Raw genomic sequence first — 19,129 nt, 5'->3', positions numbered from 1 at the left:
GGTGCCTTATTGCACTTATGTGTGCTGTGAAAGTTCTTTGTACACTCTCCAGATCTGTAATGTCGCCAGCCTTGAAGGGGGCCGTTAGTGTACAGCAGTATTCCAGCCTAGAGAGCACAAGCAATTTGAAGAGAATCATCATGGGCTTGGCATCCTTAGTTTTGAAGGTTCTCACTATCCATCCTATCATTTTCCTAGCGGATGAGGTAGATACATTGTTGTGGTCTTTGAAAGCGAGATTCTCTGACATTATCACTCCTAGGTCCTTCACATTACTTTTCCGCTCTATTGTATGGTTAGAATTTGTGGTATACCTTGACACATTTTTTAATTTCTTCAAGTTTTCCATATCTGAGTAGTTGAAATTTCTCCTCATTGAACATTCTGTATATGACTTTCAGTTTGATATGCATCTTATTTTTATTGTACGAAGTTATTATTTTTGACTGTTAATTATTCAACAGTATGCTTTGGAATGATAAATTAGACATATGTGCAACACCTGGATATCTTTAATGAGGAAACGTTTCACCACACAGTGGCTTCATCAGTCCATACAAAGGAGAATGTTGAGGAACAGGAGGAGTTTGAGGTAATCAGTCCATCAATCTTGAAAAGAATACAGCATATGTGCAAAGAAGTGGCTTTTATACTGTAGGCAGGAGAGGTGCAGCAGTCGTAGGTGGTGTCACATTGGACAAATGTGGAAGTAGGTCATGCCTGAAGGTTAGGCAAGTGAAGAATTCCCTGTATTAAGATCCCAAGATGTTGCTGTGTCTGACAGAAATGTAGATGAATGGTTAAGAGAACTGACAAGTTGATTTTTTTTTTTTTTTTTTTTGAGTATCACTGCAAGTCTGACATTGCTGTACCCTATTATATACAGCCTCTCCTCTCTTAACGATGGACTTCCATTCCTAAGACCACATCGGTAAATGAATTCCTTGTTAAGTGAGGAGTATACTATAATGGTAGTGGTTGTGTCAGCCATCTTTGATATTGTTTTAATGTCACCTTTGCACCATTTATAACATTTCTGGTATATTTTTAAATGTTTATACAGCAGTGTACTGTGTAAGCATACTGGTCAGAGAGCCCGTCGTAAGTCCGAGTCGTCAGTAAACGAGTATGTTGCTAAGCAATTGCAATTGAACTATCTGTAAATAACAATAAAAGGCACAATACCATGACTGGAACAATACACAAATAACCCGCACATAGAGGAGAGGAGCTTACAATGACTTTTCAGTCCGACTTTGATCATTTGCAAAGTCACACTAACAAAAAGGAGAGGAGGGAGTATATATAGGCCAGCAGACAGTGGTGTAGTAGTAGTGACTGAGGTAGTAATAGTAGTGGTGAAGTCAGTCAAATACTATGAAAGAAGAGAAATGCAAGGGAGCTAGGGGCCCACAGAGAGTAGGAGCAAGAACACAGAGGGGGTAAAAATAATGAAGGAACAAATAAACCATACCATGGGTGGGATTAGAACCCGCAGTCAGAGAGTCTCAAAACTTCAGACTGTCGCGTTAGCCACTGGGCCAGCTATCATGTCATTAAGATTTTGTGAGTCAAGTAAGGAATAAATAACCAAGGCAGAAGAAAGAAAACCCAAAGGAAAAAGAGGAAAGGGGAAGAGGGAGAAGAAGAAAAAAGGAATCAGGTTAAGTCACAGGTGTTCTGAAGTTTCGAGCATTTTACAATCTAGTGGGAAAGGAAGGCATCTACAGAGACAAAGCCAGGACTAAGATTCATACAAGGAAATTTGTATATAAGGGAGGATTCAACCAGACGGCGACTGTGAAAGTTGGAAGTAGGGTAGACAGTTTTAGCAGAAGACCAGTCAGTAGGATGACTGTGATCTCTGACGTGACAGAAGAGAGCATTGTTGGTGTCGGCAAGCCTAACACTATTTTTGTGCTCCTTAAGTCTGTCAGAAAGAGATCGGCCAGTTTCTCCAAAGTACTGAACAGGACAGGAGGAACAAGAAATAGAGTAGACACCAGGAACATCTATAGAGGGAGGAGAGGTATGAACTATATTAGTGTGAAGGGTGTTAGTCCGGCGGAAAGTAAGTTTGATGTCTAAGGAACGGAGAGAGTTGGTGATTAGAAAGACCGGAAATGTAGGGAAGGCTTTGTCTCTGTAGATTCCTTCCTTTCCAACTACATTGTAAAATGCTCCAAACTTCAGAATATCCTCTTCCCCTTTCCTCTTTCTCATTTGGGTTTTCTTTCTTCTGCCTTGGGTATTTGTTCCTCCATTATTTTTACCCCCTCTGTGTTCTTGCTCCTACCCTCTGTGGGCCCCTAGCTCTCTTGCAGTGCTCTTCTTTCTTAGTATTTGACTGACTTCACCACTACTATTACTACCTCCACCACTACTACCTGCTACCTCCACTACTACTAATACTTCCACCACCTCCACTACTACCTCTCTTGTCCCGTCCCTGTCTGCTGGCCTATATATACTCCTTCTCTCCTTTTCGTTAGTGTGACTTTGTAAATGGTCCAAGTTGGACTGAAACGTTGTTGTAAGTTCCTCTCCTCTGTGTGCGGGTTATTTGTGTATTGAACACTCTAACAATTATTAGCTTGATCCATGCAAATCCTTTACTGCATAATGCAAATACAGTGGACCCCCGCATAACGATGGCATCGCATAGCGATTTTTCCGCATAACGATTACTTTTATCGCAAAATTTTTGCCCCGCATACCGATTAAAAACCCGCATACCGATTTTCGTCCGAGACGCGTCCAATGTGCCCTCACATGTGCCGGCCGTCCCATTGTTTACCAGCCAGCCTCCGCGGTAACATCCAAGCATACACTCGGAATATTTCGTATTATTACAGTGTTTTCGGTGGTGTTTCTGGAAAATAAGTGACCATGGGCCCCAAGAAAGCTTCTAGTGCCAACCCTGTGGTAAAAAGGGTGAGAATTAGTATGGAAATTAAGAAAGATTTTGAAGGGTTTGGGGCTAACCCTGAGAAGCCTATGCCAGTTGTGGAATCCATTGTGCCTACTTCAAAGATTAAGGAAATGTGTGCAGAGTGGTTTGAACTGCAAACCTTTATAGATGAAAATCACCCTGACACAGCTGTTGCAAGCCGTGCTTGTGACTATTTCAATGACAATGTTATGGCCCATTTTAGGAAAGTCTTGAAGAAACGGGAGGTACAGAGCTCTATGGACAGATTTGTTGTGCGACAGAGGTCCAGTGACTCTGAAGCTGGTCCTAGTGGCATTAAAAGAAGAAGGGAAGTAACCCCAGAAAAGGACTTGCTACCTCAAGTCCTAATGGAAGGGGATTCCCCTTCTAAACAGTAAGAAGATAATGCTCTCCCCTCCTCCCATCCCATCAATCATCACCAGATCTTCAATAAAAGTAAGTGTCATGTAATTGTGCATGCCTTTTTCAGTTTGTGTGTATTAAAATTAACATTTCATGTGGTAAAAAATTTTTTTTTTCATACTTTTGGGCGTCTTGCACGGATTAATTTTATTTCCATTATTTCTTATGGGGAAAATTAATTCGCATAACGATTATTTCGCATAACGATGAGCCCTCTTGCACGGATTAAAATCGTTAACCGGGGGTCCACTGTACTATTAAATGATGCAGTATAACCAGCGGTGAGAGTAGCCACTCTCATTGCTGAGGTCCAGGTAATAAACCCTGGAGATTAACATAAAAAAAAAAAAATTAGGAAGGTACACAGCCATACTGTGAGACCCACCACTAAGGTCATGATGGTTACCAGGTCAAACACTGTTTATTTAAGGAAGAGCCATATCCAATCTGTGAGATTCACCGTAGGGTCCTCACCTTCCCCGGATCAAACCTCATGATCGTTTCTCTTCCTTTGTCGTCTCCATGGTAGTCTGGCTAGACGAGTACTTCTTGTCTGGCTGTTCTATGTTTCCAGTGAGTCCAGGAAGTTGTAATTATAGGGCACAAATTTTTATATTATAAATCACCTCCGTAGCCCAGTCGGTAAAGCGTCTGGCTATAAATTTGAGGACAATGGTTCAAGCCACTTGTCAACCTTCCTGCTTATCAATCAACAGTTGTTGAATATAACTAAATTTGAAATAGTATACATGGCTAAAAACAAGACACAGAGTTAGAGCTATGAGAGTGATGGTGAAGATGACTTAAAATTTTTTTTTATATTAAATGACCAATGTAACTTGTCATAATAGTGAGGCATTCATACCTGTTTTTTAACTAGTGGCACATTTTGGGATTGTATATATAATGTAAGATCTTGCCTGGGATGTTATTGCTTATTTATTACAGATGCTTTTCACAAGTTCATTATATATGATTATGTGAATGAGTTTTTGATCTTGTGTATAGCCAGGTGAAACTGGACAGTTTTCACTTGGGGGGGGGTGGGGGGTAGGAGTGTAAGCAATCTCTGCAATAGCGGGTCATGCGAAACACATGTCATAATTTTTAAGATGTCTAATGTTGTCCAGTCTCGGTAGGATGTGATGTATAGATTATCTCCAGCAGTGTAAAAAATCTGTCTGCAGGAGGGACCAATGTGTAAATTTATTTATTTTGGTAGGTTTATGTATATAGCATGTTTTAGGGTGATATATATTATAAGACGCTAATTACCATCAATGATTGTTGGTGGTTATGAGTGGTGATGGCAGACACAGTTACTAGGCATGTGGGAGGGGGGGTTGAAGTGTCAGCGGTAGTGTATTAAATCCACCACCGTGCACGATATTGATTATTACCATAGGGTATATGAGGGTTAGGATGTGGCTTGTGTTCTGTAGTGGATGTGTGCCATCATGTTCAGACATTCCTTGTATTATAGTCAGCCGTTTAGCTGGCTGGATTGTGTTTATATATTTTGTCATTGAAGTCCTTAATCTTATAAATGTATAAGAGATTTGTCACTGAGTATACTAAGGTGAAAGTGGCACATTTTCAAAGGGGGGGAGTGTAAGCATTACTAGGTAGGAATCTATCGTTTTTTATTAGACCATCTTTTCACTTGAAGCACAGTACGTATAAGCAGTGTTTGATTTGAGTGCAGCCAGTTCTGATGTCATTATATACGTGCTTCTTCGGTATTTGTGTAGTCACAGTTGATTATTGTTTACTTCCTGTATCTTGTTACATATTGATTATGTACCCATATATTTTGTACCTGAGTTTTAAATAAAATATATATAAAAAAAAAAAAAAATTGTATGTCAAAAGCACCAGACTGGATCATGTTCATCTCTGGGATATTATGAAGGTTTGGACAATCTTCTAGATAGTAGGATGCATAAATCTGCACATAATACTTCCTGTAAGTGTGGAATAACCATTATAGAGTATGTATAGCCTTTTTGAGTGGTATGCAAGAACTGGTCATAATAATAATAATAATGTTTATTTCTACAAGTACAAGTGCAAGATATACAGGCCTATCTGACATCAATGATATACTACTATATAGCAAACCCCTTGTTATGCAGAGCATTTCAGGCAAATTAGGTCAGTTTTGTCCCAGGATGTGACCCACACCAGTCGACTAACACCCAGGTACCCATTTTACTGATGGGGAACATAGACAGCCGGTGTAAAGAAACATGCCCAATGTTTGTACCCTTGCTGGAAATCGAACCCAGACCCTTGCCATGTAAAGTGAGAGCTTTAGCCACCAGGCCATGGGACACTGTGACTTAGTTTTGTGTAACCCCTGCTGTCAATGCTGTCCCTTGTAAATATGTATGAATTTTATACTGCTTATAGCAGTATAAAAGATGATGACATACAGACAAACCATTTTGTATTAATGTTGGTAGAATTACCAACAATATGTTAATATATTAAACAATATGTTAAATATGAGTGGTGCGTTGAGGTATATGTGGAGTCAAAAAACGTTATCTATGGAGGCAAAGAAGGGAATGTATGAAAGTATAGTAGTACCAACACTCTTATATGGATGTGAAGCTTGGGTGGTAAATGCAGCAGCGAGGAGACGGTTGGAGGCAGTGGAGATGTCCTGTCTAAGGGCAATGTGTGGTGTAAATATTATGCAGAAAATTCGGAGTGTGGAAATTAGGAGGTGTGGAGTTAATAAAAGCATTAGTCAGAGGGCAGAAGAGGGGTTGTTGAGGTGGTTTGGTCATTTAGAGAGAATGGATCAAAGTAGAATGACATGGAAAGCATATAAATCTATAGGGGAAGGAAAGAGGGGTAGGGGTCGTCCTCGAAAGGGTTGGAAAGAGGGGGTAAAGGAGGTTTTGTGGGCGAGGGGCTTGGACTTCCAGCAAGCGTGCATGAGCGTGTTAGATAGGAGTGAATGGAGACGAATGATACTTGGGACCTGACGATCTGTTGGAGTGTGAGCAGGGTAATATTTAGTGAAGGGATTCAGGGAAACCGGTTATTTTCATATAGTCGGACTTGAGTCCTGGAAATGGGAAGTACAATGCCTGCACTTTAAAGGAGGAGTTTGGGATATTGGCAGTTTGGAGGGATATGTTGTGTATCTTTATACGTATATGCTTCTAAACTGTTGTATTCTGAGCACCTCTGCAAAAGCAGTGATAATGTGTGAGTGTGGTGAAAGTGTTGAATGATGATGAAAGTATTTTCTTTTTGGGGATTTTCTTTCTTTTTTGGGTCACCCTGCCTCGGTGGGAGACGGCCAACTTGTTGAAAAAAAAAAAATGTTAAAGCTTGACAAAACTCCTGGAAAGTGAAACATTGCCACAATAAAATCTCACTTTAGTTGCACCTGTGTCCTTTTACCTAACACAAACCATTTTGTTAAGTGCAATTTACCACGACTACAAAATGAGTATTTCTGTGCAAACTGTTCAGTAAAGAATACAGTATAAGACATTGATGGGTATTTAAGGTAATGAATATTTTCTACTATGCTGTATATCATATATGTACAAATACATACAGTAACTAGGAAAGTCCCAAACTTGTGTATAAATTTCATTGTTACTTTCTCTGTAGGAGAGTGGAGTTATGCCGAAGAGCAGGAATCGTTCTCAGGTTACAAAGAAGGTGAATTGTCCTGCAGAAATCTATGTTACTCATATCATGAAATTTCCTCAGCATAAGGTGAGATTATTTAAATGTGTAGTTTAATTTCCTCAACATCAGTGCTAAAATTGTGCTAAAATTATAATACTGTGTGTATTATACAGTAAATTGATAGTATTATTACATTAGTAAGCAACGAGAAGTTTTTCATCAGGTGCCTAATGCTTTGCTGGCAATTAACTCTTTGCCAACTGACCACATGAGGAAATTAGCAAAGAAGAAAATTATCAACAGCTTCAGACGTTACTCTAACAGATTTATACGAGAGTCCTGGTACTATGTGCGATTACCTGATGCTACATCACATGAGGGACACCCAATTCTAGGACTGGTAAGTAAAGCATTTCACAAAACTCATTGCTTTGATATAAAATTTCACTACAGTGTTTGTCATGTACAGAATAGTTTGATTGCACTAATGGTAAGTAGGTGCTGTGATTCAATTATTAAGCTTTGGGGCTCATCGGTAGCTTATGTTTTACCTGAGAAAGTACTTGAAAATATGACATAATTAAGTATAGACAAATTAAGGATGAATTGTTCATGGAAATGTGGGAATAAGCATTATGAAGAATTTTATCAGGTATACAAATGTTTTAATTCTAGTTGCTGTATCCAAAATGTTAGTTAAGAATAAAAATGTATTATTTTGAAATTTTTGTCTGGTAATTTTTTAGCTATTTGTTTAACCCTTTGGCAGCTAACTTGGACTATAGTTGTAAAAATATTTAAATGATTTTAAGTGCAATATTCAACTTCAGTTTTTTCCTTTCCTGTAAAGTATTGTGATAGTTGTCAACTTTCCCCTGGTTGTACGATATTGATTTTTGTACATTTAATGAATTATGGTTTTCTTTGTATGTCTTATATTTTGACTAGTGCTGGATGGGACACCCACAAATAGATCCGAGATATTCGTTACTAGATACGTACAAAGAATTGTTGAAATTAGCAAATTTTAGCTATAATATATTTGTTTAATTTATAATTTTAATTTAATTTTAAACCAGTTATTTAAGAGGATTAATTTTAAACTACTCATGGGTAATCAGAATTGCTTATTAAAGATCTGCATTAAAACTCATTAAGGACATATGAAAATAATACTTGTACACTACAGATAAAGCAAGAACCAACACCTTTTAGTCTTCCTGCTGAGTGTACACTTGAAATTCCAAGTCAGTCTGATGCAGCAGTTGAAATTAAAAGAAAAAGACAATCAAAGGTATGTTTTGAATTGCACTGTAGCATTCTCAAGTCCATTTCTTACAACTAACATTTGTAGCCTGTGCTAAATTTTATGTTGATGTACATCAGTAAACTTAACATATCTAGTCAAGATTGAGGTGTCTTACATTATCAGTAGATGTGTTGTCATTTCTTTTTTAATTCTTATTATGGTATTATAGCCACACACACCCCCTGCTGTAATAATCAGACATATTATTCTTCTTTTCTTCTTTCAACAAACTGGCCATATCCCACCGAAGCAGGGTGGCCCAAAAAGAAAAACAAAACTTTCTCTTTTTAACTAGTAAAGTATACAGGAGAAGGGATTACTAGCCCCTTGTTCCCGGCATTTTAGTCACCTCTTATGGCACACATAGCTTCTGGAGGAAGAATTCTGTTCCACTTCCCCATCGAGAACATATTATTCGTGCTTAACCCTTTGACTGTTTACTTCGTATATATACGTCTTACGCGCCACTATTTCTGACGTATTTATACGCATAAATTGTAGCGGCTTCAAATCAAGCAGGAGAAAGCTGGTAGGCCCACATGTGAGAGAATGGGTCTGTGTGGTCAGTATGCACCACATATATTATAGAAATAGAGATGATTTTCATTACTTTCATGATGAAAACGACCTTGAAATTGAGTTCAAAGTAGCGTAAATGTTAGATTTTTACCAATGTTCAGGAGTAAGCAAATTACATCACATGTCCAATACACGTCAACTGGGGAGTCTAATATTCTTTCACTAGTGCACTGATATTATTTATATCATTTTTACAATAATGCATTAGTCTGCATAACAGTAAATTTTGTATTTTTTTGTATGAATAAAAAATCAATATAGAAAGCAATAGTAATATAAGAGGGGCCTAGAGACGTGACTAATGAACAGAGGATATGTTATTTTAGTGCCAAGAATGTCTACATTGTTTATTCTGGACCCTATTTTGAAATTGGCATCTTTTTTAATTTGCGTGAAATTGGCCAAATTGCCAATTTCTGACCACTTTATTGGGTAGTTCAAATCGGTAAATGGGCAGTTTCTTGTACTCATCTGATAGAAAAAATGGAGTTCTAAAGAAATAGCTATGAGTTTGGTCAACTGGAACAACGGAATTGGCCAAAAACAGGGCTCAAAGTCGGCGAAATTGCCGATGAGTATATGTCGCCGAGACTGCTAACTTCGCAGGAGCGTAATTCCGTGAGTTTTCAACCAAATTTCGTACTTTTGGTGTCATTACCATCGGGAAAAGATTCTCTATCATTTCATAAGAAAAAATAATTTTTTTTTTTTCCAAAATTTTTGTGACAATGAGTTTCAGAAAGGTGCTTGCGACAGTCAAAGGGTTAAAAAAAAAAAATACACATCTGGAAGTCTTCCCTTCAACTTTTTCCACTAATACATAGCCCAGCAAACTGCTGTCATTGTCCACTAAATCATATCTCGTATACAGTGGACCCCCGGTTAACGATATTTTTTCATTCCAGAAGTATGTTCAGGTGCCAGTACTGACCGAATTTGTTCCCATAAGGAATATTGTGAAGTAGATTAGTCCATTTCAGACCCCCAAACATACATGTACAAACGCACTTACATAAATACACTTACATAATTGGTCGCATTGGGAGGTGATCGTTATGCGGGGGTTCACTGTATTTATTTATCTTCATTTTCTTAATGTAAGTATTACCTGTTACTAAAACTCTTTTCCTACATAATTCATTTAGGCAACATTACCATTTGTACCTGGCACTCCATACTTACTTATTATGCACTCTACAACAGTCTTACACTTGAAAATTTAGGCCATGCAAAATAATTATTCTTTCAAAACTAAATATTTGCTGAACACCCACCTCTCAAAATCTCTCTACAGTCCTCTTGCTCCAGGTGTATAAATATTTACTATAACCACCTTTTCACATCTCATTGTTATCCTAATCAGCATAACCTTTGAATTTACACACTTAAATCATTTCCTTTCTTTGCACATTTGATCATAATAATATTGCCACTCTTTCTTTAGCTTTAGTTCTTTTAGCTGAACCCAATTTAATTCCACTTACTCCTCCAGAATGACATTCTCCCATCCTTTTTAGCTTTATTTCTTTATCAGTAATACAGCCATATACATTCAGACAACCTAACTTTAGATTCCTTCCTTTGTTTTTTTAAGCGATTGATTAAGAATGGGTTACTAGTTCCTTGCTCCTGGCATTTTATTCACCTTCTAAGATAGGCATTGCTTATAGAGGAAGGCTTCTTTAAATGTTTTTACACATGCATGCATGCATACATATTCACATGTATATGGTATATGCCTGCCAGATACAAGCACAGTAGTAGTTGCAAGATTTACATATCTTGCATGTTTCTGAGACAGGAAAAAAACAGCAAACTTGCCAGAGTAAAACATTTAGGATTTCTATTTCACACTCATTTGACAGGAGGTTAGTTCCACCCTGCGTAGTCTGTGTCTAACAGCCTACTACTGTACCTGTTTAATATTGTTTTGATTTTATTAATAATATAAAAAAAGAGTGTGAAGAAGAGAAATTTGAGCATTTGAAATAGTGAATATATTTTCAATAAAATTCTATGGTTAGTTTTCCTATGAGGCCCTGCAATAAAAACACTGAATAATAAAGTATTCAAAGTTAGAGTTTTACAGTTTTGTAAATTTGTAAATTTGACTGCTTGGGTCTAAAACTAAATATTAATTTAAGTAAGGTACATAGTACAATAATTTTGTAAAGCCACACAGCATTTTGAGTAAGTCTCAAGGTGGCTGCTCACTACTTCTATGTACATTGATTATAAGTTAATAACCAATTTTACTGATATTTTTCTGAGAATATCAAGACTATTGAGGTTTCTTAAATATAAAATGTCTAATCTGAGTCATAGATTTAATTTTTTTTTAATTTACAAAATGGATCTATTTATTCAGAACCCATTTTCTTCTTCTTTCAACAAACCGGCCTTATCCCACCAAAGCAGAGTGGCCCAAAATGGAAAAACGAAAGTTTCTCTTTTTAACTTTAGTAATATATACAGGAGAAGGGGTTACTATCCCCTTGCTCCCAGCATTTTAGTCGCTTCTTACAACACGCATGGCTTACAGAGGAAGCATTCTGATCCACTTCCCCATTTTCATTTCATTATTTTCCTATTTTTATATTTTGTTTTCTTTATATTTTGTCATTGACATTTATATATAAATTAAAGTTTTGCTTGTAAAACATTCCTCAAATATTGTTCCATATCACATGTACAATAATAAAACTAATTCAGATTGTCAGCATTGAGCTTGTGTTCTTTTGTGCAGAGCACAAAGTTCAGGACTAAAGAACCCGTGGATCCTAGAGTGCTACAAAAGATGTATGAGCTGACACGGCAAGGTGTATCAACAGTAAAAATGATGCAAGAGGCCATAGCAGAGTACGTACGAGAAGAACTGTTTCCAAGTGGTGAACCTCCTCCAACTATGTACCGCAGATATAATCCCACTTCCTCAGATATCCAAAATGCTATGTATAAGGTCAGTGATACATGTGATGATAAAAAATTTCCTTCGAGTTGTCCTACTGGGCATAATTAATAAAATTATTTACTTCACCTTCATTTTTTTTTATTATCACACTGGCCGATTCCCACCAAGGCAGGGTGGCCCGAAAAAGAAAAACTTTCACCATCATTCACTCCATCACTGTCTTGCCAGAAGGGTGCTTTACACTACAGTTTTTAAACTGCAACATTAAAACCCCTCCTTCAGAGTGCAGACACTGTACTTCCCATCTCCAGGACTCAAGTCCGGCCTGCCGGTTTCCCTGAACCCCTTCATAAATGTTACTTTGCTCACACTCCAACAGCACGTCAAGTATTAAAAACCATTTGTCTCCATTCACTCCTATCAAACACGCTCACGCATGCCTGCTGGAAGTCCAAGCCCCTCGCACACAAAACCTCCTTTACCCCCTCCCTCCAACCTTTCCTAGGCCGACCCCTACCCCGCCTTCCTTCCACTACAGACTGATACACTCTTGAAGTTATTCTGTTTCGCTCCATTCTCTCCACATGTCCGAACCACCTCAACAACCCTTCCTCAGCCCTCTGGACAACAGTTTTGGTAATCCCGCACCTCCTCCTAACTTCCAAACTACGAATTCTCTGCATTATATTCACACCACACATTGCTCTCAGACATGACATCTCCACTGCCTCCAGCCTTCTCCTCGCTGCAACATTCATCACCCATGCTTCACACCCATATAAGAGCGTTGGTAAAACTATGCTCTCATACATTCCCCTCTTTGCCTCCAAGGACAAAGTTCTTTGTCTCCACAGACTCCTAAGTGCACCACTCACCCTTTTCCCCTCATCAATTCTATGATTCACCTCATCTTTCATAGACCCATCCGCTGACACGTCCACTCCCAAATATCTGAATACATTCACCTCCTCCATACTCTCTCCCTCCAATCTGATATCCAATCTTTCATCACCTAATCTTTTTGTTATCCTTATAACCTTACTCTTTCCTGTATTCACTTTCAATTTTCTTCTTTTGCACACCCTACCAAATTCATCCACCAATCTCTGTAACTTCTCTTCAGAATCTCCCAAGAGCTTCATATGTTGCCTAATTTTTTTTATTTCATATTTCTTGCATTGGTGTTGTATTGATAGTCTCGGTTACTGGCCCTGACTTTCAACTACTCATCAATGGTCGCACACACTATTCTTGGCTTCATGGTTCCCATTATTTCTTTTTTAATTACATATGAAATCTGCTTCCATTATTTCCTTGTACAGATCATTCCACTTTCCAACCACTCTCATACTAAAGAAGTACTGAACTTCACATGAATCTGTAACTTTCATTACTGTCCCTTGTCACTATTACCCTCTTTTCAGACAGTACCCCTGTGTACCCCTTCAAATCCTCCAAGTATCTTGCATGTCATATCATGTTTTCCCTTTCTCTTACTTTCACTGTAGTAAGGTATAGTTCCTATAGTCTTGTTTTCATAGGTATTCCTCCTGACTTTGAGACTAGTCTTATAAAATATCTGGACTTGTGTAGTTACTTGACATGTTTGTTGCATACTGTATAATAGTTCTGATGTATATCATATTCAGTGGTCTGAAGGAGACCATTGATGTACTTATATTCAATTCTAAAATTTATAGAATGTGCATACACCACCATGGTCATTCAACTGATGTGTGTGCCCTTTGTGGTATGATTGATGTTATGCTTACTCTGTTCTGTTTGTTGTCTTAGCTTTGTAAACTCTGTCTTCCCAGTCTGTTGTATCCCTGCAGTCTCCAGATCCTCTTACAGGACTCCTCTGCAGGATTGTGAGTTGAAAACTTTATGATCTCTACTTTCAAAAGAACACAGTATAGTGTTTGATAGATACTGTATTATCATTTTAAATATTTGGTCTGTTCTGTCTACAAATACTTTCCTGCTCCAGTGCATTTGTATATACTGTATATTTTTTTTATTAAGTGGCTGTCTCCCGCCAAGACAGGGTGACCCAAAATAAAAAACACATTTCTTCTTCTTTCAACAAACCAGCCATATCCCACCGAGGCAGGGTGACCCAAAAAGAAAAACAAAAGTTTCTCTTCAACTTTAGCAATGTATACAGGAGAAGGGGTTACTAACCCCTTGCTCCCAGCATTTTAGTTGCCTCTCACGACATGCATGGCTTACGGAGGAAGAATTCTGTCCCACTTCCCCATGGAGATACAAAATAAATAAGAACTTGTAAGAAAATAGAAGAAAACCCAGCGGGGTGTGTATACATATATATGCTTATACATGCATGTGTAGTGTGACCCAAGTGTAAGTAGAAGCAGCAAGTCGTATCTGAAATCCTGCATGTTTATGAGACAGAAGAAAGACACCAGCAACCCAACCATCATGTAAAACGATTACAGACTTTCATTTTACACTCACATGGCAGGACGGTAGTACCTCCCTGGGCAGTTGCTGTCTACAAACCTACTACCTTGGAGAAAACTCATTTACCAACACTTAATGAATCACCATCTTTCCGGAAGAGTGCTGACATCACAATCAAATTACCTGTGACTGTAACATCCTCGCCCCTCTGTCAGAGTGAAGGCACTGCTCTTCCAACTTCCAGGGCTCAAGTCTGGCTGACCAGTTTCCCTTGAATCCTTTCATAAGTGTTACGCTGCTCACACACTATCAGCATGTCCATTAAAAACCACTTGTCTCCATGCACTCCTATCTAACACACACAAGCTGGCTGTATGCTAAGTCCCCTAAAACCTGAAGCCTCTTGTACCACTCTGCCTCCAGTCATTCTTGGGATGACCCCCTTTCCCTTATACCTTCCACCCCAGATTTATATACCCTGTTCGTCATCCTATCCCTCTCCATCCTCTCTGTATGCCCAAACCACTTCAATAACCTCCTCCCCAGCTCTGAATTATACCTTTAGGCAGCCCATATCGCATTTTAATTTCTACACTCCTAATTATACCTTTAGGCAGCCCATATCACCTTTTAATTTCTACACTCCTAATTCTCTGCATTATATTCACACTACACATTGCTCTTAATCAAGATATCTCTGCTGTCTCTAGCCTCCTTTTCACTGCAGCATTCAAAAGCCATCCCTCACACCCAAATAAGTATTGATACCACTATACTCGGGTATTCCCCCCCCCTCTTTTTCCCCCCATTGAACTTTTCTTTCCATTCCACCTCAACACACCACCCACCTTTTTCCCCCTCATCTCTTCTGTGATTCACTACATCTTTCATACCCATCTGCCTACTCCCAAATATTTACTGGAATCATACAATTTTCTTTCTTTTGGAAATTTTTGGCTCCTGGTAAATTTTTTTTTATCAGATTTGTGGCATGGTACCATATAATGTGGCTGCAATTGCAAAAAATATGCAACCATGTTGATTAATTTATTTGCATGTATAATTTTGTAGGGTTGTTTGTCAGTTTTAATAACAGGTGTATAATGTATTGTTTGTGGTGTTTAGAATCTTTGAAAGTTGGCTCACCAGTTTCCTTTGAGATGCTTTTACTTTTGTTAAGGACAAAATCACCCTCTTGCTTCTAGGTTTTTAACTTGTTTTATTTCAGGTTTACATAGTATTTAATGTTATTATTATTATTATAATCAAAAAGAAGCGCTAAGCCACAAGGGCTATACAGCAGTATTTAATGTTGATCTGGCTCACTTTACTATTAATCAGGGACCTGAAAACTACAAGTTATAGCACACCTGCTTTAAAGCTCAAGAATTAACTGGATCTGTTGAAGCTTACATTTCTTGCATGCAAGGATGATATTTAAGAGGCTTACATTAACATTGTCAGACATTTGTAACTTTGTCACCAGATCCTTTTCTAACAGCATTTAATTTTCATTTAAAATATAATTAAAAGTTTTTTTGTAAACCAGCTTTTTCAAAATTGTCCTTGTTCTCTCCTTTACACTTTGTACATCTCCAAAGATTCACATTTCAACAATTCAGTTAAAATATACAAGGAGCCCTCAATGAAAATGAGTCACACTGACTTGATTGGCTTATCCTCAGTTAAATTTCCAGTCTGCCATTAATATTTGCCTATAGCAATTATTTCTGTTGGAACCATTGTAATGTGTCTAAATCTGTATGTAGATTTCTTGAATAAAACTTACCTTGACAAGAAGCATTCTTGCAATTTTAGAGACATTTTGTCTTATGCCAAGTCAGTCATTTTCATTTAATTAAATCTCAATCAAAGTTCAAGTTCTTGTTTCTGAAAAACAGAACTCATTTCATTACAATCTAAATCCTTACAAGAAAAGTTTCTTATTCACATTTGCCCAGAGGATATGCATCTTTGCTTATCTGTATTTACTTTCAGAGGAAGAAAATATGAAATTAAGAAAAAAAAAGGCCAACTGTTCCTTGGTGTCTTTATTTATTAAGAGATACGTTTCTGAAATTGCCATCCAAATGAAGTACATTGCCTTCAGGAGTTAAAGGCAAGTCTGTTAATGCAGGTTCTCCCACCTTTCCCTGTAAAACTGGAGTGAAGTATTGGCTGAGGATTATGGTGACACTCATACTCTTGAATCAGGCTTATTAGATTCTTTTATGGCTATATGGAGCTTGAGGTATCTATTCTTCCCATGAACTTCTTGGTAGTCTTGTCAAAGGTCAGTTGAAAGCTTTGAAATACCTCTTAGTAGCAAGATTGAGTTCAGAATGTGAGAGGAGCAGTTCAGAGTTTTTTGGTGTCTTTATTTACAGTTACAGCCAGACTACCATAATTTTTTAAAAGTTAATTCTAGAGGCTAAGAGCTCTTACCTTACCTCAACTTTTTTCAAAACTCAGCCTTGTCTGTGGCATACTATAACCCTTAGAATGTGACCACAATAATTGACTAGCAGCTAGGGGCAGCATGTGTAAGGAGATTTGGCTATTACCACATGGAAATTGAACTAGTGCCCTTTAGGTTGGGAGCTGAGCATACTACCATTGAGCTACAAAACTCAGTCACCCTTGAGAATTTTGTTTATCAACAGTCATTCCAGTCTGTTATCACAAGCACCATACATGAACTCCTTTCCTAATTCTCAGAGAAGCTTCTCAAATTGGTTTTACTTGTTTATGGCAAGTACTGGGTGATTAAAGAGCTTGAATTGTAAGCAAAAAAATGTGCAACACATCATAAGATGATGAGTATATTTGAGGCCCAACTTGTTAGGAAATTGAAAGAAGTTTCATCCACTTCAACTTATACACCCTTTCTGTATGCCAAAGCCATCTTGAAACCCTCTCTTCTGTTCTAAATTTTGTTTCATATTACAGCGCTCATTTACACAAAGTACTCCACCTTCCACAATTCTCCTAGTTTTATATTAAAATGTCCCAAACAATTGCAATTGCCTCTACAAAATAGGGGCTTCTGTATTCAGGTGTTTCGGCTATGCAAAGCTTTATTACTGATGGCTAAGCAGTGAATAGATTGCCATTTGTTTTTCTGACTGTGGCTTTCCCACACTCCAATAACAGTATACTAATCATTATATTTGTCAATAGTAACCAGAATAGTCTCTCCCTATTTCCCCACTAAGTACAAAAAGACCCACTTTTACTCACTTTTCATATCATTTTATTCTGAAACACAATTTTCATGTAGCATACAGTATTGTAGATGAATGGTTCAGAGAACCGACATGTTGATAAATTAGACACATGTGCAACTCTTGGGTATCTTTATTGAGGAAACGTTTCGCCACACAGTGGCTTCATCAGTCCATACGTAGGAGAAACTTGAAGAACAGGAGGAGAATGAGGTAATCAGTCCTTCAACCTTGAGTCGATGTGTTCAGTCCATCAATCTTGAATAGAATTTTCAAGATTGATGGACTGAACACATCGACTCAAGGTTGAGGGACTGATTACCTCATTCTCCTCCTGTTCTTCAAGTTTCTCCTACGTATGGACTGATGAAGCCAATGTGTGGCGAAACGTTTCCTCAATAAAGATACCCAAGAGTTGCACATGTGTCTAATTTATCAGCATACAGTATAATGAAATGGACATGTAAGATGGCTGGTAAAGGTTACAAAATTCTGTTGTATTCAATATGCACCTGCTTTACTCTTCTATTTTTTTATTTTTTTTCAACATACTGGCCATATCCCACCAAGGCAGGGTGGCCCCAAAAGAAAAACTGAAGTTTCTCTTTTTAAATTTAGTAATTTATACAAGAGAAGGGGTTACTAGCCCCTTGCTCCCGGCATTTTAGTCGCCTCTTACAACACGCATGGCTTACGGAGGAAGAATTCTGTTCCACTTCCCCATGGAGAAAAGAGGAAATAAACAAGACCAAGAACTAGAAAAAAAATAGAAAACCCAGAGGGGTGTGTATATTAAAATTATTTTTTATTAACGCACTGGCCGATTCCCGCCAAGGCAGGGTGGCCCGAAAAAGAAAAACTTTCACCATCATTCACTCCATCACTGTCTTGCCAGAAGGGTGCTTTACACTACAGTTTTTAAACTGCAACATTAACACCCCTCCTTCAGAGTGCAGGCACTGTACTTCCCATCTCCACGACTCAAGTCCAGCCTGCCAGTTTCCCTGAATCCCTTCATAAATGTTACTTTGCTCACACTCCAACAGCACGTCAAGTATTAAAAACCATTTGTCTCCATTCACTCCTATCAAACACGCTCACGCATGCCTGCTGGAAGTCCAAGCCCCTCGCACACACAACCTCCTGTACCCCCTCCCTCCAACCTTTCCTAGGCCGACCCCTACCCCGCCTTCCTTCCACTACAGACTGATACACTCTTGAAGTCATTCTGTTTCGCTCCATTCTCTCTACATGTCCGAACCACCTCAACAACCCTTCCTCAGCCCTCTGGACAACAGTTTTGGTAATCCCGCACCTCCTCTTAACTTCCAAACTACGAATTCTCTGCATTATATTCACACCACACATTGCCCTCAGACATGACATCTCCACTGCCTCCAGCCTTCTCCTCGCTGCAACATTCATCACCCATGCTTCACACCCATATAAGAGCGTTGGTAAAACTATACTCTCATACATTCCCCTCTTTGCCTCCAAGGACAAAGTTCTTTGTCTCCACAGACTCCTAAGTGCACCGCTCACCCTTTTCTCCTCATCAGTTCTATGATTTGCCTCATCTTTCATAGACCCATCCGCTGACACGTCCACTCCCAAATATCTGAATACATTCACCTCCTCCATACTCTCTCCCTCCAATCTGATATCCAATC

The 19,129-nt window shown here is 38.4% G+C and overlaps 1 protein-coding gene across 4 annotated transcripts in view; it reads left to right on the top strand.

Annotated features, from left to right (window-relative positions):
• Positions 1–19,129, top strand: part of LOC128704110 (uncharacterized) — a 44,508-nt gene that overhangs the window by 13,557 nt on the left and 11,822 nt on the right. For all 4 annotated transcript variants that reach the window (XM_053799143.2, XM_053799142.2, XM_053799141.2 and 1 more), the window contains 4 exons: positions 6,992–7,099; positions 7,236–7,412; positions 8,202–8,306; positions 11,647–11,859. In XM_053799143.2, the coding sequence (XP_053655118.1) occupies positions 6,992–7,099; positions 7,236–7,412; positions 8,202–8,306; positions 11,647–11,859 (603 nt within the window). The remainder of the gene's footprint in view (positions 1–6,991; positions 7,100–7,235; positions 7,413–8,201; positions 8,307–11,646; positions 11,860–19,129) is intronic.

Source organism: Cherax quadricarinatus, chromosome 66 (assembly GCF_038502225.1).
Source record: "Cherax quadricarinatus isolate ZL_2023a chromosome 66, ASM3850222v1, whole genome shotgun sequence".
In the NCBI taxonomy this organism is placed as follows: domain Eukaryota; kingdom Metazoa; phylum Arthropoda; class Malacostraca; order Decapoda; family Parastacidae; genus Cherax; species Cherax quadricarinatus.
The sequence above is the reverse complement of the archived record's forward strand: the minus strand, read 5'-3'. Positions and strand labels throughout refer to the sequence as shown.